We start from the raw sequence: 24,730 nt of genomic DNA, 5'->3' as shown, positions 1-24,730 counted from the left end.
GATGTCTTTTCTGTATCTGCCTTCGTTCCCACAAGGCTGAGAGTCAGCAGGGCTGCACGTGAGGCTTCCGAATCTCACGCCTGCCAGGCGCAGCCCCGATGCAGACGTCGCCTTGGTGAGGAACCCGCTGCCGGGCGGGCGAGGGTCCATGCCCACCCCTCACACCCCCGCCCTGAGCTGCTACGGACCTGAGCTGCCGGCCCGTCTGCCCCTCTGAGTCTCCGCGGTGCCCAGCCGAGTGCCTGCCCAGGCGGGAAGATCCCCAACCAGCAGACAGGCCCCTCAGTCCCGCATCACACCCCTCAGGTGAGACACTGCTCTCATCTCAAAGATCATTCCGGTAAGCTGGCATTTTCCCGGGCACACGGGAAAGGAGCAGCAGAGGTGGCTGTGGAATCTGGGGGAAAGGGAGAGAGGCTGGGAACCCACTGGCAGGCATGGGACTGGGCACGTGGCAGGTGTCCACCAGCCTGGGCACGGCAAAGACCACGCGGGCCCGGTCCTCGGGGTTGTAACTGCAGAACGTCACTGCGTGAGCTTCCCTCGGGCAGGGAGCGTGCCCGGCTGCAGCCCCGATACCCCATACGGTTCACCCCCCTTTCAGGGCATTGAAACCACGCTAACTTCTGGGACGATCACCATTCTAACGCGTGGACCCCGTGCGGTCTCTAGTTTGCTGTACGCCACAGCCGGATGCCAAGCACGCTGCAGAAAGACCTCCATGTCACCTTGCCACGAGGGAGCCACAGCCCTCGGCTCGGGTGACCAGAAGCTCGGTGCAGAGAGACCTCAAGTTTACTTGGGATGTTTTCGTACTGGGAACACGTCCATTAGAAAGAAAACCAAGTTTGGCCGGGTGCGGTGGCTCACGCCTGTAATCCTAGCACTCTGGGAGGCCGAGGCGGGCGGATTGCTCAAGGTCAGGAGTTCCAGACCAGCCTGAGCGAGACCCCATCTCTACTATAAATAGAAAGAAATTAATTGGCCAACTAAACATACATAGAAAAATTTAGACAGGCATGGTGGCGCATGCCTGTAGTCCCAGCTACTCGGGAGGCTGAGGCAGGAGGATCGCTTGAGCCCAGGAGTTTGAGGTTGCTGTGAGCTAGGCTGATGCCACAGCACTCACTCTAGCCTGGGCAACAGAGTAAGACTCTGTCTCAAAAATAAAAAAAAAAGAGAAAGAAAGAAAGAATACCAAGTTGGCCTTCCAAACCAGGACCAGCAGTGACTGCCACCGCTGAAGCATTGGACCGCCCCCAGCCTGGGTGCGCAGGTTCACAGGGGCAGGGAGGACGTGGTCCCACAGGCCACGGCCCCCACCGACCTCAAGGGCAGGAGGGGACAGTCCCGTCAAGGGCCTTCTGCTCAGAAGACAAAAGGAGGTGAAGAGATGGAGACGGAGTCTAGAAGGTTCCCCCCAAACCCAGCCCCCCGAGTCTGACTTTCGGCCTCCTTAGTGGTCACTGGGCGCCTGCAACGGCCACGACCCCAGGCGGCTCCGGGGCTCGCCGAGTCAGGCCTGGAGGTTTCCGTGTGGAAGGCGTGGGAGGGGCGTCGCAGAAGGGGAGGGAGAGGGCGGGGTCGGGAGGGGAGCAGACGGCCCTCGCCACGCCGTACCTTGAAGAAACTGTCCCCAGAGTAAGATCTACACCCGTGCTCCCCAAGATCTGCGGCGGCCCATTGCCTCCACGGGAGCCTCTGCACTTAAAATTTCACACGCTCTGCAATGAGTCTTCTAGAACACACGCACCCTCCGCGTGCACTCGAGTCCCTCGTAGAGCCACGCTATTCCACACGCTCACGAAGAGCATTTGAAAACCCCTATTTTGTTTAGCGTAGCAAACAGTCCACATCCCTGACTGAGGGCCTCCCCTTTTGAAGTGGCTGTTTTATTTAAAAACAATCCTAAGAGAACCTAGATCTCACTCGGTTTGCATTTTCTGCAACAAATAAAAGGCGGCCCAACTGATCCCAATGACGGTTTTGTGGGAGCGCTTGTTCCCAGGCTACGCTTCCGTGACCCACGCCCAGCCTACACGGCAGGTGTGTTCGTGAAGGTCTCAGGACCTTCCAGAAACAGTGGCTTCCCGTGTTGCCTCAGCTCCAGCAGCGCTACCAAACCCCGCCGGCAGGGCACACGCTGGAGCGAAACGTGCTCTCCTCCGGTTTCCCGCCAAGCGGATCGGGGTGGGAGGGGCCGGGTGTAGCCAGTGACTCGCGAGTCAGAAGAAGGGGCAGCAGCGACTGGTTCTCATTCCTGTTCCTCTAGGACCACGGAGCATCTGCCCATCCCCCCGCTGGCACCGAAAGAACCGCACGCTTCCGCTCAGGGCTCTCTACCAGGACGACACCCCAGCGCTTCCCACGGCCGCCCCGGTTTAACCAGGGGGTTGCCGCCAGAGCCACGCGCACAATTTAAATGCCGAACCCGGCCCACCCTGCCTTATCCTGCACTTCCGTGGGTCACCTTCCTTTTGCCGTGCTTTCCGACGCTCCTCTGTTCGCTCCCTCCCCTCCACCCACATGTCCTGGACCCTTCCCGAGTGGTGTCCAGACGCACCCCCTTCCCAGCCAGAACTCAAAGACCAGGTGTGACCTCTTCCTACCCACAACTCTGCTCCCTGTGGCCCCCCCAAAGTGCTGCCTCGGGGAGGCTGAGGAGGCAGGCCCCGCGCACCTGCCCCGGCCAGGCTCCACGGGGAAGTGGGCCGGGGCCCCCGGTGCCGCGCGCACCCCCACGGATCCTAAGTGAAACCCAGCGACCCTTTTGTCCTCTGGGGAAGATGAATGGCCGTCTCCTCTCCGCCACGTTTTGTCAGGGTTGGTGCTGAGCAGTCAATACCTTCACCTTGACGCGGAAACTTTGTGATTTATCAGTCCCTTTCCCCTCCGGGGTGCGCGGGGCCCCGGCAAGTGCGGCCAATCGGGGTGCAGGGAGCAGACCTGGTCACAGCCACTTGGAAAGCAACGGAAGCCCCTCTGATGACAGACAAATGTGTCTTGTTAGCAACAGCCCAAAAGCGCTTGACTTGTACTAATAACAAAAAGGCCATGCTGGTCACCGTGGGTCTAAAGACGGAGCACCCTGTCACCAGCCTGGTTGGGAAATTAGCAAATAATGTTCTTTTCCTTGATAAATGGGTGACAGCTCCCTCTCACCAATCATTTTTAACATTTTGATGCATGCCTACGATCCCACTGGAGGAGCAGAAAAGTTTACTAGCCCTCAATTTTCAGATGATGAATGGAACTCTCTAAATGTGCGATTCTGTATGAGGTATAGTTCATTTTAAGCAATTCTAGTAAATGGGTGTCACTGATCAGGACAAATAGTCTACTTGTGCAATAGCACGAACGGTGCGTCTCATTCTCCTGGCCTCCTCCGAGACAGGAAAGAGAGGGGACAGCAATGACCCTGGGAGCCCTGGTGGCCCCGCTCCTTAGAGGGGCGCGCCACCGAATCTTGCTGCGGCACACGCTTGGCACGCTGGCAGCGTAACTGATCGCCGTTGGCTTAGCGCTGCACCGAGACAGTGGAGAGGACACCAGGTGGCAGCCCTTGCGGCTCTGCCTAAGGGGGCCTGGGGACCCCTGAAAATGACCCCAACGGCGGCAGTTGGTCCCCACTCCCAGGTGAAGGGGGCCGAGCCAGGGATACACGGCACTTCGGCCAATGCAAAAAAACACCCACCCTCTGCCGTCTACATTTAAACAAACGACTGAATCGAAGGTGGTGTCTGGTTGGGAGAAGTGCGTTGTCAGAGTCGCACACCGCCTGGGCGATTTCCTGTCGTGGGCAGCTCTAGGGCCAGCCTGAGCCGAAAATGCAGGCCTAGGAGCTATTCCTCCCACGCCACTAACTTGATACAGAGCCCAAGGTGTCTAAAGGTATCTGCTCTCTGGGGGCTGCCTGGGAATGATGGGGTGGGGGGCGGGGTGGACACAGAAGAGGCCAAGGTGTCTAAAGGTGTCTGCTCTCTGGGGGCTGCCTGGGAATGATGGGGTGGGGGTGGGGGACACAGACTTTCTCCGACACCCTCAACAAACTCAAGTCTGAACCGGCGCGGCCAGGGTGGCACGGGAGGGCCCGCCGCAGACAGCAACAGCTGGGCATTAGCCGAGAGCCATGGGGCCTCACCGGCCGAGCCAGGTGAGAGTGACCCAGTGAACTGGGCTGAAGTTTCCCCAAACTCTAGGACCTGTGACAAAAGCATGCGTTTCTCGCCACGTCCACGTCTGCAGGTGAAATTTCATAACTGAAATAATTAAGCGGCTTACACCTAAGGAAGGCATTAGCGCTTAGCATAGTAAAATATGATTTGTGGGTAGCAATTAGGAATCATCTGCTCTGTGGCCACGAGTCATGTGTGTGAGAAGCACCAGCCTGGGGGGACAGGCAGCTGGCACTGGCCGTGGTCGGAGGGCAGTGCCGAGGCCACAGAGACAACAGAACCGCATCTGAACGCGCGCGGGCACACATACACACGAGGCCTTCAGAGGACTTCAGAAACGTGTGTGTTTTCACTGGGTAAGGTCAAGTGGGGTTCAGCGGTGGGAAAAACCATCACCCCAGCAGAGCCAGGACGGCCCTCGGAGAGCAGAGCGGCACTCCCTGGACACGGCACCAGTTTCAAGGCACCGTCCAACTTTAAAAAAAAAAAAAAGCAAAACACACATGCTCTATTAGAAAGAACATAAACTGTTAGCAATTACTTAGTTGAGTAATGATGTCGCATTGCTGAAACTGAGCAATGATGTCACAAGGCTGAAACTGAATGCACGTCTTTGTGCAGAAAATCATCGTTTTTACGTTCCCGTCTAGCAAAACGCGTCGCAGACCTGGGAGCCGCCCAGGTGCTCGGCCGCGAGAGCCCGCGCCCACTCTGGGTGCTTTTGCTGTCAACCGCCAATCGCTGGTTCAGAGACTGGGTTCAGATAACTGTCGCAGACGACACGTGGACGCCCAGTAACTCGTGGTAATTTCTTTAATTGAGCAAAAGAAACCTCTAAAACTCAGTGGGTCCGCCAAACACTGGGCGCACGAGGTCAGCAGCCGGGGCCCCCAGCCGCGTCCCTGGCGCCCCGTGAACTCTGCTGCGAGTCAGGCCACCTCCGACTCCTCGGTTCTTCTGTTCGATAGGAAACCATCCCGCCAAACGGACATCGTGAGGAAACGGCGACACACACATCGGTGCCATAATATTCACGCTTGAAACCGCGCCTGTAAAAGTAGTTTTCTCGATAACGTAATTTCAATTAGAAGCATACAAATTCCAATCTGTCTTAATCAAATAAACCGTAATGCTTATATGCTAATTAAAAAATAATTTCTTTTATTACTCTTAACAATTTGACGTGTTTCCACTGGTAGAATCGCGGACGTGAAACCTCTCGATTTGCCTACGCTGTTTCTCAGGTAGGATATTCGGGACTATTTTAATTATTATTAAACAAGCAAACTGGTGCACTATTAGACAAATATTAAAACAAGCATTGCACTCAGTTATTAATTTGCACTATTCACTTTTAAATGCAGCAAATATCTCATTAATTTAATTTTAGGTGCCCACCAGTTTATATTGCATTTTACAGTCTAGAAGGCAATTTACTATTAACTGGCAATTACATACAGAGTGATTGTTAATTCTGCTCCTAAGTGCTAGCCGCTTGAAAATTGTTCTCTCTCTCTAATTTTTGACCTTCTTACAACAGGGGTGAGGCACTTGGGGAATACAAAGAACCAGTATGGAAGCGCTGGACATGTCATTTGTGACTCATTCTTTTAATTCACCGTGCTAATCAACTGAACTGCCACAGCCTCCCAAGGTAATTGTGTCTTTATAGGAGTTGAGAGCAGCAGGCACAGGGCCTGGATGGATGGGTGGGTGGGTGGGTGGGTGGGGCTTGCCTGCCGGCCCCTCCCGGGCAGGGCAGGGCGGGGCGAGGGCCACTCTGGGTTGACTAATAGGGTCTGGTTCTGGACAATCTGCTGTTTCTCAGATCGCTGTAAACAGACCATTCAGGCCTTTCCCGAAGTCCCTCCCAGCCCCTGGAGGGTGGCAGGCGGCCCCCTCCTCCTAGCACAGGTCCATTATCCCGCAGCCTGGCGGCCCCTCGCCGGCCTCACGCGGGGAAGGTTAAATGTGAGGGTGTCCCGCAGCCCCCAGGGCAGGGGACGCTGATGGGAAACAGACGCCCCAGGGACGGCGCCCAGCTCCTGACATCCAGAGGGGCTGGCTCAGCTTTCAGCAGGGAGCGCGGTTCCCGGTGATTACCTCATTGTCCCCGTCAATTTCGGGGCAATGCAAATCAGACAGAAGCTTCCAGGTCAGACAGGTTATGACCCCACCTTTCCTCCGCTCCCAGGGAGTGCAGGCCGCATCCCCTTACATCACCTTTGAAATGTATATTCCCGATAATGACGGGCGAGCGTGGGGCAGGCAAGGAACGAGCCACCCGCTCGGAAAGCCGAGCTCCCCGGAGAGCCCCACTGCAAACCCGCTTCTGGGGGGCAATCCGGGCAGAAGAAACCCCACAGCCCTGGGCGGCCAGGCCCTGCACTTGTGCCCGAGAAGCCAGGGCTGCCTGAGAGAGGACACCACGTCCACTGCAGAAGGGGGAGGTGGGTGGCTGGAACTAACTCAGGGGGACACTGCTTTTTTGGGGGAAGGAGAGGGGACACCCAGACATCTGGAGAGGAAAGGACACCTCTGGCCAAGGACATCCTCCTACCTGGGCAGGGGGCCAGGGGCCGCAGAGAGAGCCGACCCCTCACCCCACTGGCCCCAGAGCAGTGAAGACCAGGCCTGGGCGAGCTGGGAACTGGGGGACGCTGCCACTGCAGGCGTCTGCCACGTGACAACCGCCAGCCAGTGGCAGGCAAGCCCCTCCCACCCTGCACACCACGCTGCCTGCACACGCTCAGCCCAGGGCCTGTGTCCGCAGCCTTGGGCACGGCACCCTCAGCAGGAGGCAGGCAAGGTAGGGAAGCAGCTGCCATGTGTCTTGTAAAAAACAAAACTCACTCTATCAGCAGCCACGCAGACTTCCCCACCGAAAAGCCCGGGTGTGCAAAGATCCGAACTCACGCAAGGACCCACCGAAGGCATCCACCAGAGTCCGACCAGGATGTGCAGTCGGTCCTGCCAGATGCAGGCACACGCTCACTTTGGAGCCACGAACCAGGACCACGTGGCAGACGTGGGAGCCCACGTGGGAGCCCATCCCCAACACGTGCCCGCTTCAGCAAAGCTGCCTGCGGGCAGCTCGAGAGATGACAAACGTCCCCACCTCCAAGGAGCTCAGGACTCTCCCAGCACCCCTGTGGACCCCGACGGAAGTTCAACTTCACCCACTTTCTACTGGGAGTCCCGGTCACCAAGCGCCCGCCACGGTTCAGACACGCACACCGGGCCTCACCAGCGCCCTCCGGGGGGCGCCGAGAAGAAGTGGGACTCAGAGGAGCGAGGAAGCGTGTGCCCGGTCCCACCGCCAACCCCGCGGAGCCCAGTGGGGTCTGTCTGCAAACCCTGGGCCTTCTCGGACTGAGGTTTACGGGCCAGAGACTCAGGGACGTGTGAGTCCCACGGTTAACATGGGGGGCGTGTTGACACGTGCACCGGCGTGGCTGCAGCCCACACATGGACGTGGCCCATGGCAAGGGTGCCAGAGAGGCCCCGGGCCCCCGGCGAGATTCCGACTTCTCGCCTGTCCCAGGGACCTGGTACCCACGGTGGCTGCACGGAGAAAGCACTTACTTGCTAAAGTATGTAAGTGCTTAAAAGGAACCCCAATCGTTATGACTCCTTGCGACCTGTCTTTATTTTTTAATACACCGGGAGCCACAAAAACCGGAGGAGCTGCTCTCCCTCCGTCTCTGGTCTTACAAAGGGGCCAAGAACGTCCAAGGCCCCAGAAGTGGGCGTGACGTCCCATCGGCTTTTTGCCCACGCCCACTCCCCCGTGGTCTTCTGGCAGTTCCGGGCCCTGGTTCTCTGTGTGCTGGTCCCATGGGGTTTGAAAGCAGCCCCTGGCGTGGGGCAGGCACCATCCCTCCCACCCCAGCCACGTGGAGGCCTGCTCACAGCAGGGCTGATGTCCCAGGACAGCAGCCAGACCCTCTCTGAGGACCCATCCAGGCACCCCTAAGGTGACACCAGGCCTGCTGGTCAGCGGGCAGTGGGAGGACTGACATCCTGCCTTTCCTACTCACGTGGTCCTCCCTAAAAAGGGAAGAGGCTGAATGACTGCCCATACCTCTTTGAACCTCAAAGCAGGAGAGACCCCGACATCTTCCGTGTCACCCACTTGCCAGATGGAGGAGAGGACCGCGTCCCCACGATCACCCTTCGGGAGGTGACAGAGCACGCCCCCAGTCCGGGCTCCCACCGTGGACCTCGGACCACCCAGGACCCCAGGTTCCGGTCACCCACTCACTGGCACACAGGTCGAGACCACGAATAGTTACCCAGTACCCGTCCCTGTCACCCTCACCGGGAGTCAGCAGGTGCTGTCCATCCTTAAAATCACTTCTCAGCGATCCTAGCACCCTGGGAGGCCGAGGGAGGGAGGGTTGCTTGGCTCAGGAGTTGGAAACCAGCCTGAGTAAGAGCGAGACCCGTCTCTACCAGAAACAGAAAAAATAAGCCAGACGTGATGGCGCCCGTAGCTCCGGCCAGTCAGGAGGATGGCTTGAGCCCAGGAGTTCGAGGTTGCTGTGAGCTGGGCTGACTCCACTGCACTCCCGCCGGGGCAGCACAGCAAGACCGTGTCTCAAAAACAAAACTAAAAAACTCGAATGTGACAGCTTCCGGAGTTGGCTAAGATTAGAAATCAAAGTGCAGACGAGCCTTGAGTCGACGCTCACCCGCGGGACTGCTCGAGAGCAGGCTCGAAGGAGCCACGCTAACGACGCGCTGTGTGGACACAGCCTCTCACAGGACACCCTCGAGACGCCAAGCACGTGCCCCTGCACGGGTCAGCCTTCCTGCTGGCAGGGGTTTGCCCTGCGCCCTCAAAGAGCGCAGACTCCTTTAAGAAGACGTGCCACGTGGGGTTTAAGACCCCAGGGTGGAGCCGGGCAGAGCGGGCCTGCGTCAAGCGTACCGGGTGCGTGGCCCAGGCCGGTGGCCTCTCCGTCCCCTCGCTGAGCCTCAGCCCGTGCCTCTGAGCAGCGGCAGCGTCACACGGCAGGGGCACGGAGCTGGGCTCCCAGGGGCCCCACACAGAGCCGGGCACACAAGCCACTGTGCCCGTGGCAGCTGGGGTGACTGTGGTTACTGACAACCCCACCCCCGCCACCCTGCGTCACAGGTGAGAAAGGCTCAGGGCCCGCTGTGCAGGCTCCGCCCGCCCACGGCACCGCGCACCGCCTCTGACGCAGCCGTGGAAACCGAGCACCTGACCGGTGTCAGCCCGTGGGCCAAGGGGCCCTTGCCCATCCTCCCCACGGAACCCCGCGCCTGCACACCTCTCGGGCACCCCCCGCCTCCCCGTGGACGCCGTAATCGGGCACTCACCGGTGTAGACAAAGCGGCCAGGAGCACCTTTGCAGAACTGCTTGGACTTGTAGGAGAGGGTGACTTCGACGACTCCGGGAATGTGCCGCGGCGGGGTCTGGACCCGGATGGCGTGGGGCGTGATCAGCTACAAAAACCACACAGCGGACAGGCGTTCAGCAGCGCGGGCCAGTTGGACGCAATTACCAAAATGAGCGCAAATTGGACCGTCGCCTCGGAATGCTCCCTCCCGGCTGTCACCCCGAGACTCGGGACCTACCGTGCTCTTCCTTAAGACAAATATCTGCAAATGATCCCGGGTCTTACTTCGCAGGAAAGGCCACAGGGCATCATTCATATGAAAATTGCCACCATATGTTTCCCCAGACCTGCTTCGGGTAACTCCGGCACTAATTGTTCCAGGGTTGGGGGGACCTCCGACCGCAGGTTTCAAACCCCAGGGCCGTGGGGCGGGGGCATCCCACACCCACCCAGGTGGGAAACCGCCCGCTAGGAGGGGGTTCTGCCGCAGGGTGCCCTGTGTCCACACCACGCGCAAACCGCTGACCCCAGACAGCTCGCCCAAGCCACCCGTTGCAGACGGCGCAGCGCCACGCAGCGCCGCGCGGACCCACGCGGCGGGCTTACCTCACTCCACACCAGCATCGTGCCGAACACGACCTGCAGCCCGTCGAAGAAGTTGTCTCCGATTATGATCACGGTGGCGCCCCCCGTGGTCCAGCCTTCACTGGGACTGATGGCCTTGATGCAGGGAGTGGCTGCTCGCACAAGACAGAGAACTCGACTTAGAGCCCGGCCCGCCGCCGCCAGGCTGGGCCCGGCCGCGGGAGGAGAGGCGGGCCGCCGCCGCCACCGCCGCCCCGGCTCCTGCGGGCGGCCCGCAAAGGGCAATCGTAGATCAGCATGTTGATGTGTTTAAAGCAAACTATTAAATGTTTTATAAAGCAAAGGCCGAGCCGCGGAATACTAGTGAGCGAGAAAAAAAAAAAATGGCTTGAAATAGCAAATTATGTGTCAGGGCAAATATGACTATTACAAATGATTAAGCATCACATGCATGTGGCGTGTCGATTTATCTGCCTTGCTGTACAGATCTAAGCAGAGTCAATCAAAAGGTTGTTGAAGGAGATGGAAGAGCAAACGCCTTGCATTTCGATTCCTCATAAGCAGCTAATTGGGTTGGGTTTTTTTCATCCGCGAACTTTGCCTTTTGGTTCAAAACTTCATTTTCCTCTGTCACTCCACAATTACTACTTTTCACTTTTCATCAGGGGAAAAAAAAAAATCAAAAGCACTATATTAATACTTTTGTCAAAGGTACACATTTTACATCTAATGTTGTTTGTCGACAGGAATCCCCGAGCCGCTGGCCTGACCTCCCTTTGTCTCAGGAGCCCTCGCATTTGCATGAGTTATTACAATGGCGCCGCACCCGCGGGCCGCCCTGCTGGGGGCACGCAGACGGCAGAAGGGCGGCGGGGGAGGGGCCCGGAGGCCACAGCCCGGGGAGCCGGGCAGGCGGGAGGCCCAGCTCAGGCTCTCGGCAGCCCTGGGCAGGGAGGCCAGGCCGGGCCTCACGGAGGCCCGCTTTGTTCTGGGCTTTGATCAGCTCTTCCTTTACATGGCGTTCTTGGACTTTTGTGACCGCCTTTGATGGCCTCTTGTACGCAGGCTCCCCTGCAACGGAGGTGCGACGCCCCTGCTTGCCCGCTTGCCCGCTTGCCCGCCAGGGTGACAGGCTCTGGCCTGTCTCACCCGCAGGCGCCCCTGCCCGGGCGGGGTGCTGTCCTACCCTTTGGGAGAACTACAGAGAGCAGGCCGTGGGGACCCGTGGGACGGATGACTGCACCCCGAGACCTGCCAGGTCTCCCTGCTGCTGCTGCTGTCCAGACACAATCACACCCCCGGGCCTCAGTCCTCCGAGAGAGGAGGGATCCCCCACACCAAGCCCTGGGCCACCGGGGTGCCGTCCCTCCTTCCCCCTGGCTCCGCCGGAGTGGGGTGGGTGTTGAAGATGAGCCGTAGCTCAAGGAACCCGACCCCAGGCCCGGGGGGGAGACCACCTCGTCAGTTTGGTGCTCTCCCACCACTCACGACCACCTTAGGGATGTTTGTCCCAAAAAGTAGTAACTAAGCTCGATAAACAAGCAGTGGCTTGACCACGGCCACCCCAGCTGCGGGCTCCACCCCCTCCCGGCGGACAAGAGCCCTGCAAAGGACGTCTCGGGGCCTTATTAGGTTGTTCATCTTATTCGAGCCCCCGTGTAGCTCCGGCTTCAGATAAATCTTCTTTTTAGACTCCGGGTCAGATCTGGCCGCACGTCTTCATAAGCGGGAGTTTTCCGGAAACCTGCGTGCCGTGGTCTCCCTGACGGGTCAGAGGCAGCACTTTGCAGGCACCGTCTAGTTAATCACCATTAGCTATTGTTGTTTAGCACACCGCCGACATGCCACCTTCCTTTGTTTGCTTTAATGTTGGACTAGCGGGGGTTATATTTGCTCATTCCACGCGCATCTCCCTCCGCAGCAGAGGCACAAAGCACACACTGGGAACCTGCCCTTAACTAGCGCTGTTGACTTCATGCTAATAAGTTCATACAAATTTTCATTTCTGAGGCTTCCGAATGACATTTGCTTTTCTTAATTGCATGGAGAGCATTTGAAAAGGATCAGCTCTCTAAAGACTGACAAGTCTCCTCCGAGGGGGTGACCTTCATCAGCACAGCCAATTATGGCAAATAATTCACAAAAAAAAAAAAAAAAAAAAAAATTACAGTAAACAAATTTACTTTGGAGGTGAGAAAAGAAAAAAAAAAAAAAAAAAAGAATCCAGGATCTCCTGCGAGCACGAGAGACCGCTATCTGGCAGCTGTGGCCCGGTGGAGAGCCACACCACCTCGGAATGTGCAGTGCCGCTCAGCGGAGAGAAAGCCCGGGCCTGCCGCGGCCTCCTCGCCGCCGATAGCCATCTTCCCTCTGCCTGCATTTGCATGCATTTCAATGCACATATAGAGAGGGAACATGTGTTCAGTGGGAACCATAGCAAAATGAATTACACAGACAGCAGTAGAGATCTAATGATATACGGAGCACAATACACTCAAGCAGATGACAGGAGCTGGCCCGGCAGCTGAAGGTGGCAGAAGAGGAACAGAAACACGGTGGGGCGACGGAGCCCCCCCCCCGCCCCCCGTCTCTTTCCCCGGCCAGCCCTCGTGGTGGGGAGCACCCCAGAAGACGGCTCCCGGTCTGCCAGCTCTCAGCGTGGCCCGGGGCCGCCAGGGCGCGGGAGGGGCGGACCAGACATGCACCAGCCTGACCTGCTTTTAACTCTGAGGACCCTCTCCGCCTGCTTGGGAGGAGAGGTACTCGCAAAGAACACCCTCCGCACCACCCAGGACCCTGCCCGCCTTCCCCTCCCGCCCGTGCGGACGGGCTCGTCTTGGGGCCAGGGAGCCCAGTGGCTGGGGGTGACTCCACTTAGAAACCAGTGCTATGGACCAACAATATTTGGTTTTTCCTTTCTTCCTTTGGGGGGGGGGGAGGGTCTCTCCACCATGCCCAGCATCCTATCGGTAAACAGCCTCTCCCAGCCCTGGCTCCTGTTAATCAGCGAGCTCTCTTGAGTAATATCACAGCATTGTCACCTCCCCCTGCATCCACAATACTGAGGCACTCAAACAGGCCTAATCTTGCCTCATGAAGACTTCTTTGTTCTGCCTGCTAAAATGTCTTGTAATTGTGCTTGGGATGTCCAGATGGCTGGCTGATACTCCAGCTGATAGGATTATACCTTTACCTCTCCTAGGGCCATCTGTTCGCTTTAACTCGCTAAGGCCCCGCAGCCTGGATTCGGTTGTCCTTATTGCATAAACCTAACCGCATTACGGCACTTGGCATGCAAATCGCCTCTGTGCTGCAGGCCGGGTGCTGGGCAGGGCTCGAGTGAGGTTTAAACGGGGCTGGAGTCGTTTAGGAGGGGACAAGTGACAAGGAAAAAAAAAAAAAAAAAAATGAAAGCCCGGGTTCGCGGGCGCTGTGCTGGAAGGCAGAAGGGTTGTTTTCCCTCGCTCGTGTTCAGTACTGTAAATAATCTGCCTTGCTTTTTGTGAGCTCAAAGGACGCCGTGGCAGGCATCCACAGCAGCAGCAGGGGGAATTCGTTTACTTGGAAACCATCAGCGAGTGTGTACACACTGCTGGTGAATATTAGATGATTGGATAATGAGGTGTTAGCGAGTCGAGGCTGCTCGGAAGCACGGATCTGCGGTTTTGGGGGGCACTCTCTCTCCTTAAAGAAGGTGGGGCCAATTCCAGGCCGGCCTCCCGCCCCCGTGATGCGCGCTGACCTCACCGAGGCGGGAGGCGGCCAGTGGGCCTCTGGAACGACACGCCAGGCCCGCACGGAACTTCCTAAGTGCCCGCTCTCTCAGGAAGTGACGGAGGCATGGCCGGGAGCTCTGCTGTTCTTTCACTAGGACACTTGATAACTGGGCATTAATTACAGAAAAATAACATAACCCTACTCTCTACGACAAGTGCCTCTTTCTGGAAAGCCTGTCCCTGCTGGTCCTCAGGGGCCCCTGCCTGCATTTCAAAACGAGTAGTCACTTTCTAGGGTGGGACAAGGTGTTTCCATCCCTTGCAAGAAAGTGACTGGTTTAAATGTTGATAAAATACCGAGAAACAAACATTAAAAAAAAAAAAAAAAAAGTCCTGAGCCAGACAGCTTCTGCAAATAGCTTTTGATGAGCTGGGTTTTATCTCCAAGGTACCCACTAGTGGCCTTTATTTTTCTAAATGCTACGTTTTCTGCTTACAGTCAAATGCTTTTTTCATGCTACTTACAAAAATAAATACTTGTACTTTGCTCAGATCATAATAGCTCATTAGAAGAGGCTGATTTTGGACCCAGACTACCACCTAACACCAGAGGGCTGAGGAGGCCCCCTTGAACCTATCGCGTTGCACGCCGGCTCTCCGGGGACGCGGGGAACTGAGGGCCGGGGATTCAACCTTCTTAATTGTGAACCTCATTAGTGATGGTTGCTAAGCAAAACACACACCTACCTTCAGCGCAGAGGAAGGAGATAAACAATACGTCACAGACTCTAATGACGCTGGTACTCAGGGCGACCTTTAATTATTATATTTTTGTTCTCCTATACCTTAGTCATTAACGTAGAAAAACAAATTAGTTTATTTTCCTGGACCGCAGCAGATTCATCAATTGTCTTCCCGTTTTCGTATCGGAATCGTATTTCATTCTGAAAACCTGCACATGCTCCATTCACTTCCCTGCGTCTCCCTGCGTCCCGTCTGCCTCCGTGCCACTCTTGAGTGTGGGGCCCCAGGATGGAAGATTTGTCTTAAAAACCACGGAGTTTTAGGGGCTCTCTGCTCTAAAAGGGTCTAATCACGCCGTCTTGCTCCCAATTCGCTTTTTATAAAAATACTCACATGGCCTCCTCAACAATTCACACTGGTCAGAATCTCACGGTTATTATGAAATGGTTAATGGAGGAAACGACCTTATTTCAAAGGGGGTGTGTTAGCTGCGGGGGGCTGCACTACGCCAGAGCAGGCTGGACTGCGGGGCTGGGTATAAGGCCCACCGTGCCTGCACCTTTCTAAGTTCCAACTGGGCGTCTGAGAACACTGCCTCCTACCGTCCACTCTTACAGACACGCTTCTCTTTTAACAAGCAAGACAAGGAGTCCATCGATTGGAAGCATTGGGTTTAAAAAATAAAAACAATTTATGCTGACTTTTTACCTCGCCCCCCTCCCCCCGCCCCCCCCAAGACACGCGCACGCACACACACGCACACACGTGCACACGCACTCCAACCAGGGACAGGGAGTGATCCTGGCAGCCCCTTCTAAGCTGGCTGGACCAGGATGTGACCACCCAGTGGAACACACGAGGCATCTGGGCATGGGCTGCTGCGTGGCAGCCTCTGACAGTCAACGTAAAACCGAATGAATTAAAACTGCGAGAAAAGCCATGAGCGAAAGAAAGCTCAGAAGCAAACAAACCAGGTGCAGGAAGGCCGAGGCAGGCTGCACCCAGCAGAGCTAAGGGAGAGGAGGAGGAGAGGGCGAGAGGCCGTCCCCCTCCCCGCACGGGATGCACCCCCGTCCTGCCTGGGCTCGGGTGAGCAACTCCACGGGAACGAACACAAAGGATGGTGCAAAGAAAAAGAAGCATCGCAAATAAAAAAAAAAGACATGTAACATGTGCCTACCATTTTCCAGATAAGAAGGGGCCGTACCTTCTGACGGGTCTAGGCGGCGGGCCCGCCTCCCGTGTTTGGAATTGTTGTGCACAAACATGTTGTCTGACACGGCCAGCACGTGGCCGTCCACGTTGACCGTTGTCGATACAACAACCTGCAAAGAGGAAGTGGATTTGAAAATGGAGTTGGCAGAGGGGAAGCCCAGCCACCCGAGAGGCAGCACGAAAGCCGCGTGGCGCAGAAGGGAACTTCGCTTGTTCCTGGAAACCCTCCATTGATTGATTTGCATTCACAGCTTTTTTTTTTTTTTTTTTTTTTGGCTAATGGGGGTGGGTGGGTTGTTTTGTTTTGTTTTGACTCAAGATTGCTTCTCTTCAAAACCTGCTCCACTAATTACAGTTTAATCTCCTATTATGCTAACAAGTGAATTCAATTCAGAGAAATATTCTTCTAGCCATTAGCTTCAGAAACACCCCTCTAGCCACTCATTTTAAAGCCGCTGCTTTGATTGATCTGTTCACATATTGATCAGATAGTTTATCTAATTAAAATTAGTTCACTTGAGACCATCCTTCCTTGAAGAGCTGGGAGCATTCCGAGTCGCCCAAAAAAAATAAAAAAGGCTCCACAGATGAGGAACATTCCTGCTACCCACATTTAACCAGCAAGTGATTTTCCCTGGGTCAATTTTACAGTTACACTGAATGTCTGGTAATGAACTTTTTGCATCTGAAAAGACCGAGTTGAGTATGAATAGTGGAAGTGTTTCTCAAGTTCACTGCAGAGCGTGGCAAGGACCCTGCTGTGCCAGGGAATGCCCCTGTCAGAGTGAAAGGATGCCACGCGTGGGTCCAGGCTCAGGGGATGGCCAGGGGAGAGGGGACAGACCAGGCCTCCCTGCTTGGACCTTCAGCTGCCTCCTGGTAGAGGCAGAAAAGGAACGTGCCACGCAGAGCTGCCCTGCTGGCTTCCCAGGTGAGCTGTAACAAGCATCCCGGAAAAGGGCCCCTCTGTGGGCCCAGGAAACAGGCAGCCGACAGCCTGGCTTTGGGATCTCTCCTACAGACGTGGCCCACGTGGCTCCATCATTCCAGCCTAGCTGGCTGGCGAAGCTCTGAGCCCAGGTTTAACCTGGGTCTTGCACCGGGATTCCCGGGACGTGAGCCAGGACCTGGTGTGAAGGAAAGGTGGCTCTGTGCCACGGCTGGTCTGGGCGGACCGGGCAAGGCCTGTGGGTCAGCACCCGCCAGAGAACCCTGCCCTGCAGAAAACTGGCCAGCAGGGCGGTGGGGGGCCAGAGGGGTTCCCCACAAGGTCCAGACAAGCTGAAACACCGCGAGCCCTGCACAATGAGCTATTGGAAGCCAAGGCCACGGTGCGCCCTGGTGAACGCTGGCGTGTCTGTGTTGCTCATCGGAAGTAAGGAACACGCCCACCCACCGATGCGGGAGGTCAGTGACAGGGGGCACTAGGGGGAGGGGAGCTCTTCATGCTTTCTGTGAACTTTTTTTGGTAAACCTAAAACTGTTCTAAGAAAAATAAAGCCTCTTATTAAAACAAATTAACTAATAAAAGATGCACAGAAATGATCAGAAATAAATAGTATTTTAAGGGGTTTTTAAAAAGCCAAAGCTACATGCTCACATGTGAATACACGTGAGCGACTGATTATTTCTTTAAATCTCAAGCCCCACAGGAAGGCTATGAAGCAGGGGTGGGACGGTTGCACCCCCACACCCACAAAGGTCCCTCACCGGGGCAGCGTCCCTGACAACTCTCGCCCCCCCTTGGGCACTGCCAAGACTGTTGACATTTCGACAGCGTTGGGCCACACTGAACCTGGAAACGCTGCCAGTGCGGCCACAGTGACCCCGGGTCCAGGGTCAGAGGTCTCAGCATCCTCTAACCAAGCCCACTGGCATTGCCCTTCGGATCCCTGGTGGGAAGTGGCTTTGGTGCCACTTCAGTGCCACTGGTGGGCTGGCAGCCTGTGCCTGCAGACCAGGGGCTGCCCTGCTCACCAAGGTGCCCTCCGGCTGGTCTGGCCCCAGCCCGGGCATGTGAGCGTGATGCAAAGACACATGACCAGTATCGAGGCACAGACAGGACCCTTTCTAAGTTCCTAGACCATGATATACTTAAAAAAAAAAAAACCTACAAAAATGTAGAAATAAACATTAAAATTCTTAAAAAGACACAGTCTTTTGCCCTGCCGTCTATATGTAGGTCAGTCACCAAGGGAGAAGAGTCGTGCCGAGCAGAAAAAGAAAAAGAAGCTGTGTCCCGTCCCTCGCCCGGCCAGGCCCGCAGTTGGGAAGGTGCTGAGGCCGTGAGACCAGCTGAAAATATCGTGTAAGCCCTGACATACTCTTAAGTCCAGCTAAACCTTCTGAGAGGCAGGGAGATTAGCTAAGGAGACCAGAGGAAGTCCTTCTGGTAACTACGGGCTCCTCGGCCAACCAGGAGTCACCGGTGACGGCTGCTGCCTTTGAGCATCAGGACAAAGGACGTGGCCCCCGGCCCAGGCCACCTCTGCTCTGCCGGGACGGATCAATGTCACCAGCGCCCGTGAAGCCTGGTGCGTGAGCAATGGGAGCAGGCCCAACCGCCAGGTGCAGGAGGCCCCGACCCCAGCCACCTCGCGCTGCCGCGGGCCGACCCGCCCCCTCTGCCAGGCGGCCTGGGCGCGCAGACAGGTGTCTGCCATGCGTTTCGCCAAAGGACCGAAGCGAAGGTTAAATTTCTAAAAAAAAAAAAAAACCATTTTGAGCGACTTGATGGAAAAACCGTCTCAATCCCAAGCAGGAATCATCTGGTCGTTGGCTCATTCGTCCAGTCTAGCAGGCATTGCTACTGGCCGCCAATCCCTTCCCTGGTTGGGAGGTCCCAGCGGCAGTTTTTTGTCCCAGCCCAGAATATTTTTTGCAATTAAAACCAGGAAAGTTATCCATCAGGTGCGCAGAGTGCTTTTTATACCCTGCAGAGTCCTCCTAATCACTCACAAAAGCAAGGAAACTATGGCCCCTTGTCGTAGTCTGTTCCTGCACCCAGCCAGCTCGCTCCCTCTCTCCTTCAGACAAAACCCTCCGAGGCAAACTGGGGCCAGGACTTAGCCTGGGTCCAGGAACAGACCAGGGACTGGGCATGGGATTAAGGAAATAAGAACACGGTAAACCTCAGGGGAAGGAAGGTGGGGTAGGGAAATGTCCTGGACTTCGCAGAGGCCTGTATCAAGCAGGTGCAGACCCTTTATGAGCAGAGCCCGAGATCTCGAGTTTGCCCAAAAGGCTGCATCCCGGCTCACCCCACATAAGCTCATCAGCCCGTCCAGCCTCAGACCCTCGGCCCGGCCACACCTGCAAAGCTGATCTCAGTCTGTCGTGGGCCATGCATGGCTAGGCTTGGTGAATCTGGCATACCCGAGATACCAGATCGTCTCTCAAAAGCATTTTATTTACGTATTTTTAACACATGAACCGATTCCAGTTTGCTCCCAGGCCCTTACAGAAATAGGAATACCTCCTGAGCAACTGCAAAACCAGAAAGTTTCACGTGAAAAGTCAGGACGGTCTGCAAGTCTTTGAGATTCGGATACCTGGAATCGCCGCATATCTCGGGGGTTGCCTGCATTCTTCAAGCAGTTCTGATTGCACTTGAGGAAAAACTTTAGAAAGAATCTATAAAAATACAAAGAGAGGGACATTTGTTAGGGTCATCAGACAAAAGACACAAACTCTTCAAAAGACACTCTAGCTGGGGAGCAGCGGAGGCAGCCCTCAACTCCTGCCACCTGCCCGTGGGGTCCATGTGGAGAAGAGACTGGGGGTGGGGGGCAGGGAGGGCCCTGGGGCTCCGGCCACAGGTGAGGCAGGGACCTGCACTTGCCTTGACGTCACAGACTTCCAAGCCCCGTAACAGCAGCAACCGAGACTCCCAGCTCGGCTGTGGCCTGCCTGGATCTTGCAGACAGCCCACTAACCACTGTGGGAAATACCCACCCCAGACAGGGCTGCCAGCGTCAGCCGGTAAAATGCAGGGCGCCTGGTTAAATCTGGGTTTTGCATAAGCAACAAATAATACCCTAATACGGGTCTGTCCCAAAGCCTAACTACACTATAAAGTAGTTGTTTGCCCGAAATTGAAACTTTGCTGTTGGTGCTGCGTTTCCCCTGGCAACCCTAACTCCAGCAGACGCCACTACCCAAAACAAACCCACTTTTGACCATGGATTTTTGAAAGCTGCAATAGGTGCATCTCTTAAGAGAGGACTGGGGGTGGAGGGAGTGTTGTTTTTCAAGAGCTGCAGTGGTTTCCGTGAAAGCTCTCCATGTGTTTTTGAGGGAATAAGCAACGGTCCTAGACGAGCTGGTGAAACCTTTGTGCGGGCCGAGAGCAGAGGGGGCAGCAGGGTTGGGAGGCGAGGCCGGACGTGAGCGCCACTGCCTCTTCCTGCCAGGCCCTGCCCTTGCGTTTCGTGGCACAAGGACTCGGGGGTCCTGACAGCGTGTTGCGGGGCTGTGACGGAAACGTCACCGAGCTGTCCTTCCCATCCCTGCGTGCTCCACCGTCTGCTCCCTCGAGACGGGCATCTGAGCATCCCGCCCAGCAAGGTCATAAACAGCACCCCCAAACTCTCATCCGTCCTACTTGGCGGTTATCCACCGTTTTAGGAAGTTCCACCTGATTTCCTGAAATTCAAACCCCGTGTTCCGGCTTCCCCACTGGCAGTCACGACCACGGGAAATAAAAAGACGCAGCAGACTAAGACGCACCCTCTAGCTGCATCCCCAGCACCTCCTGGATGACTTTCTATGGCGGCAGGAGAAAACCCGATGGATGGGGAGAAGAATGTGGCCCCTTAATTAAATTTTCTTACATACCGTGAGGCCTCACTATTTTAGGCCAGAATTTGCATCTTTTATTAACTCTCCTCACCTATACACTTAGCTCACAATGCCTCTTAACACCATCTGCCACTGGCGTACAGTAAGTCACTTGATATTCCACCCACCAATTTTTCCTAACAACCACTGTGCAATTAAACTCCACACGTTCCGCGGCGAGGTAAATTAGGCGCACCTGCGGCCACGCTGCGTCTGAACTGCACCAGAAAGGGCCTAACAAGGTGAGGGTGGCACAAACGTATCGTCCTGTCAGGCAATTAGGTTTTCACTTCGGGGACAGCCACACCGTGCAATTACACCGCACATTACCGCCCGGCTAATCTTTGGAGCAGGCGCCTCATCTACAGAGGTACCTGAGCAGGGCCGGCCACGGGAGCTTTGTCTGCGGTACGAGCGGTTTTCTTCCTCCTACGGAGGAGGCCTCTTTACATTCCTTGATGTCTCTTTAGCCAGTTCATCCTTCTACTTCCAAGAGAGCAGAGCAGGGTTTTGAAGACATCCTAAATAGCTTTTGCCCCTGCATTGCCACGATGAGCTGATTCTGGCATTCCTGGGCCTTAACTACCGTCGACTGCGGAAATTGGCGGGACACAGTTGGGTGCTGGGCCCCAGGAACACGCTGAGCACACGTGGGGTCGACTCTGGAGAGGGTGCAGGTACATACGTGCACGCGTGTGTGCACGAGCACATGCACACACACGCACTCTCTATGCTGGACATGGCAATGATGGTTTCTGCTTCTACCTAAAGTTATCTAGAAAGTTCTCTGAGCACTTAAGAGCTGCAGTGCACAACCCTACCAAGCAGGACCCTTTTAAGCACACAGGTCCCCAAAACACAAAGTAAAGCACAGTAGTCAACTGACCCCCCTGCCAGGTTATCGGGACATCTGTAGGGACAGGAAGAAAGGGGGCCTCAGCAGGGAGGAGAGGAGCTCTGCACCCACTTTTCGCCCATTTGGTTATGTTTAGCGCAAGGACCCAGGTACGCCTTCGCCAGGTGGACGCCCAGCACAGCCGTGGGTGCCTGCCGGCGTCTTGCACGGTGACGCACGGGCCAGGCGTGAGCTCCCACCTAGCAAGTGCTCAGTGAACACGCTCTGACAATGCTTGGGGGGGGGGACCCCAATGCCCGACACGTGGAGTCCAACAGTAATTCTCGTCCTTTACTCAATTACCCTTTAATTGGCTTTTCCCTAAGAAATATCTGACAACCACTTTACATATCTCACTTCTAGAGTCTGGTACACAAAGAATTTAATACTCTTGTTATGAAAGGGAAAATCTTTTTCTATGTCAGAAAATCTTTGGCTTTAGCACCAATAAATTCTTTATTGCCGCTAAGCATGGACTCACTGCTCGATGGCAAAGAGGCGATAAAAATGCTAACCTGTCATTAGTACATTACGCTTAATTGTGTACAGTGTGCTTCCTGTTGCATCTGTTGGCCCGTCATCAAAATGACCATTATGTGCACTAATTCCCTGACCCTGTCTTTATTTCCCTAAAGAGTCATCATCTTTCACAGTAGGTACCAGAGTAAATCAAGCTTGAAATATGGGCTTTATTTACTTGTTTCTCCCAGGCAGAGGGGACGGGAGCAGGGAAAGACAAACTGCGACACATCCGTGGCGGCTCCCCAGCAACAGTCTGCTTGGAAACCGCCTTCCGAATCCTGGGAAGTTCTCGGGAGCCATCAGAAGGGGGAAAGGTGTGGTCTTATTGCTTCTGAAATGAGATTTCCTCCCTCGCCGCCTGCAGGGACCGGCACAGCGCCATACGGGCCACCGCATCCGCCCTCGGAGGTGCGGGTTCTGGGGGCCCCCTCCAACCCCTGGGGACCCTGCAAAGGTGGACCGAGGGGGCACGGCCGGCCCCGAGCCTGGGAAGACGGGGCCGGAGCAGCACCTGGGCCCGACCGCGATGACTCGAGTTTCGGCCAGAACCCCCACGGCCCTCACTCCTGCAGACAGAGCGCGGCCACTGCCACACCCAGGGAAGGAAGTCAGAAGTTTGGTCTCCATCAAGCCACCCCAGCGCAAAGCGTCGGAACGAGGACGTGTAAACCGGGCTAGCACCGATCACGGGAACGACCCTTTCACCTAGAGCCCAGTCTGGGCGTCTCACAACGAGGGGCAAAGCCCCACCGCAGTAACTGATTTCAAAGTCTGCTCCATTTCTGTGTGTTTAAGCTATGAATTAGTTCATTTATATTTACTTTTATGAAGCTGATTAACCAGAGCTTCTCTATCTGATGAAAATCATTTTAATTGTAGTGTTAGGCCCCTGTGCAATATCCATTACATTATGAACTGTTTAAATTCTACATGGGTATTGTGTAAATTGGCCCTTTGTGAGCTAGCAGGCAATTAGGACCAAACAGCTCTCCTTTAAACGGCTACAGAACTTTGTGGTGTTGTTCAGGACAATCAGAAACAAAGGAGGCTGTTTAATTGTAATTTAATGGAATATCAAGGAGTCCGTGGCATTAGACGCTGGCAACAGAGAGCAGGAGAGAAAAATTAACTGCAATTATGTTTGATTAAAGCTATCCTTCTCAATAATCAGCGGTCCTGACAGGCCATGGGGCTCTAGTGGGTTCCGGGATGGCAAAAGGTGTTGAGCAATATTAGGGCCAATAAAGGGGATATTAGCATAGCTAATTACAGCCCTGCAAAACCTGCAAAGGGGGCCTCTGTGTATTGTAATGTGTGAAATAATTGGCCAAGGCCGTTATCAATTACATAAGGAATGAATTTGGTTTGTCAGAGAAAAGCTGATGAGATGCACTTCATCTGACACCATGCCTTCCCTCACGTTGTTGTCACGCCGTTGCGACGAACTCACCCACTTTCATCAAAAGCTGCGACTTAGCAGTGGCCACACCACCGATAAAATGATCCCGCCAGCCAGGCGTTGGGTAATTAACACAGCGCCTCCTCCCGCCACTGCTGTCCTCACCTAACCGAAGCCACTAATCATGCAATAATGATTTCTTTCCCTCTGGTCAAAAAGAGGAAACAGATCGACTCCTCAGAAATGCGGTGTGCTCGGCGGGTGCACCCCAGCGACTGAGGAGAAAAAGGAAACTCCGCGCTGTTTCAGCGCCGCGCCCATCGGACGTGGCTGTCACGTGTTCGAAATTACCCGCTTCCGGGCATCTCGGGAGCCCTACCCAGGAATGTGTTCAATCGCCAGGTTTTAGACCGTTGCAGGGCTCGGTGTCGCGGGTGCCGGAACACTGAGCCGCCGAGCACCACAGGCGTGACCGTGCCCGTCCTCGAGAAGAGACACCCCGTCAAACCGGGCTGCGATTGGAGGGGCCCCCCTGCCCCTTCCCCGGGGTCAAGTGGCCTCGCTCCAAGGCGAGGGCGCTGGCTTCGGACAGACCCCCTCCCGCGCCCGCCTGGATCCCACCCTCCATCCTGGCAGGCGCGACCTTTCCTCCTGGCCTCGATTATGGGAACGTGGGGCAGCAGGGGTCAGCATGGAAAATGCCGGGGTCCCTCCTGGGGGGGGGGGGCTCAGTTTCAGCTTTCAGGCCCAGCTCCTAACGAGCAGCAAGCCTCCGCGTCACTGATCAGACCCCAAAGCGCTCATGTGTGAGCACGGCGGGCACAGCTTCCGGGCGTTCCTGGGGGCTGCAGAGAGCCCCGCTCCGGGTCAAGCCCCCACGTTTTTAGCGACCGCTACTTAAATACGTAACAACCCGGACGAGAAAACGTGAGTTCTGAAAACCAGCCTGGAAATGCAGTTCCAGAAGGCGCCAGCCATCGGTGCAAGGCGTAAAAAGGGGGCGACTGTTTTCATGGATATGGGGTCTCCTTTGGGGGTGACGGAAACATTCGAGACTGGACAGCGGGGATGGTCGTGCAGCCCTGGGAATGGACTCAACGCCACCAGAACTGTCCTCTTTAAATGTCTAATTTCGTGTTGCGCCAGTATCCCTTAACAAAAACAGTCTCTGCCCCCAAACAAATAAGAGCACAGCAGTGGCGCCCGGGAACTGAGGCTCTCTGGGGCGTGGGTGGCTTGCAGCCCTCACCGCGCTCCTGAAAGGAAATAGTTA

At 55.7% G+C, this 24,730-nt stretch overlaps 1 protein-coding gene across 4 annotated transcripts in view; it reads right to left on the bottom strand.

The window, feature by feature from the left end:
- EBF3 (EBF transcription factor 3) overlaps window positions 1-24,730 on the bottom strand; it is a 122,784-nt gene that overhangs the window by 21,095 nt on the left and 76,959 nt on the right. For 2 of the 4 annotated variants that reach the window (XM_012781410.2, XM_012781413.2), the window contains exons 7-10: window positions 19,354-19,435; window positions 15,768-15,912; window positions 10,149-10,279; window positions 9,522-9,648 (exon numbers count right to left, since the gene is read on the bottom strand). In XM_012781410.2, coding sequence (XP_012636864.1) covers window positions 9,522-9,648; window positions 10,149-10,279; window positions 15,768-15,912; window positions 19,354-19,435 — 485 coding nt within the window. The remainder of the gene's footprint in view (window positions 1-9,521; window positions 9,649-10,148; window positions 10,280-15,767; window positions 15,913-19,353; window positions 19,436-24,730) is intronic. The other 2 variants (XM_012781414.2, XM_012781412.2) reach the window with 1 other exon arrangement.

Source organism: Microcebus murinus, chromosome 14, assembly GCF_040939455.1.
Source record: "Microcebus murinus isolate Inina chromosome 14, M.murinus_Inina_mat1.0, whole genome shotgun sequence".
Taxonomy (NCBI): domain Eukaryota; kingdom Metazoa; phylum Chordata; class Mammalia; order Primates; family Cheirogaleidae; genus Microcebus; species Microcebus murinus.
This window is presented reverse-complemented; position numbering and strand designations above follow the sequence as displayed.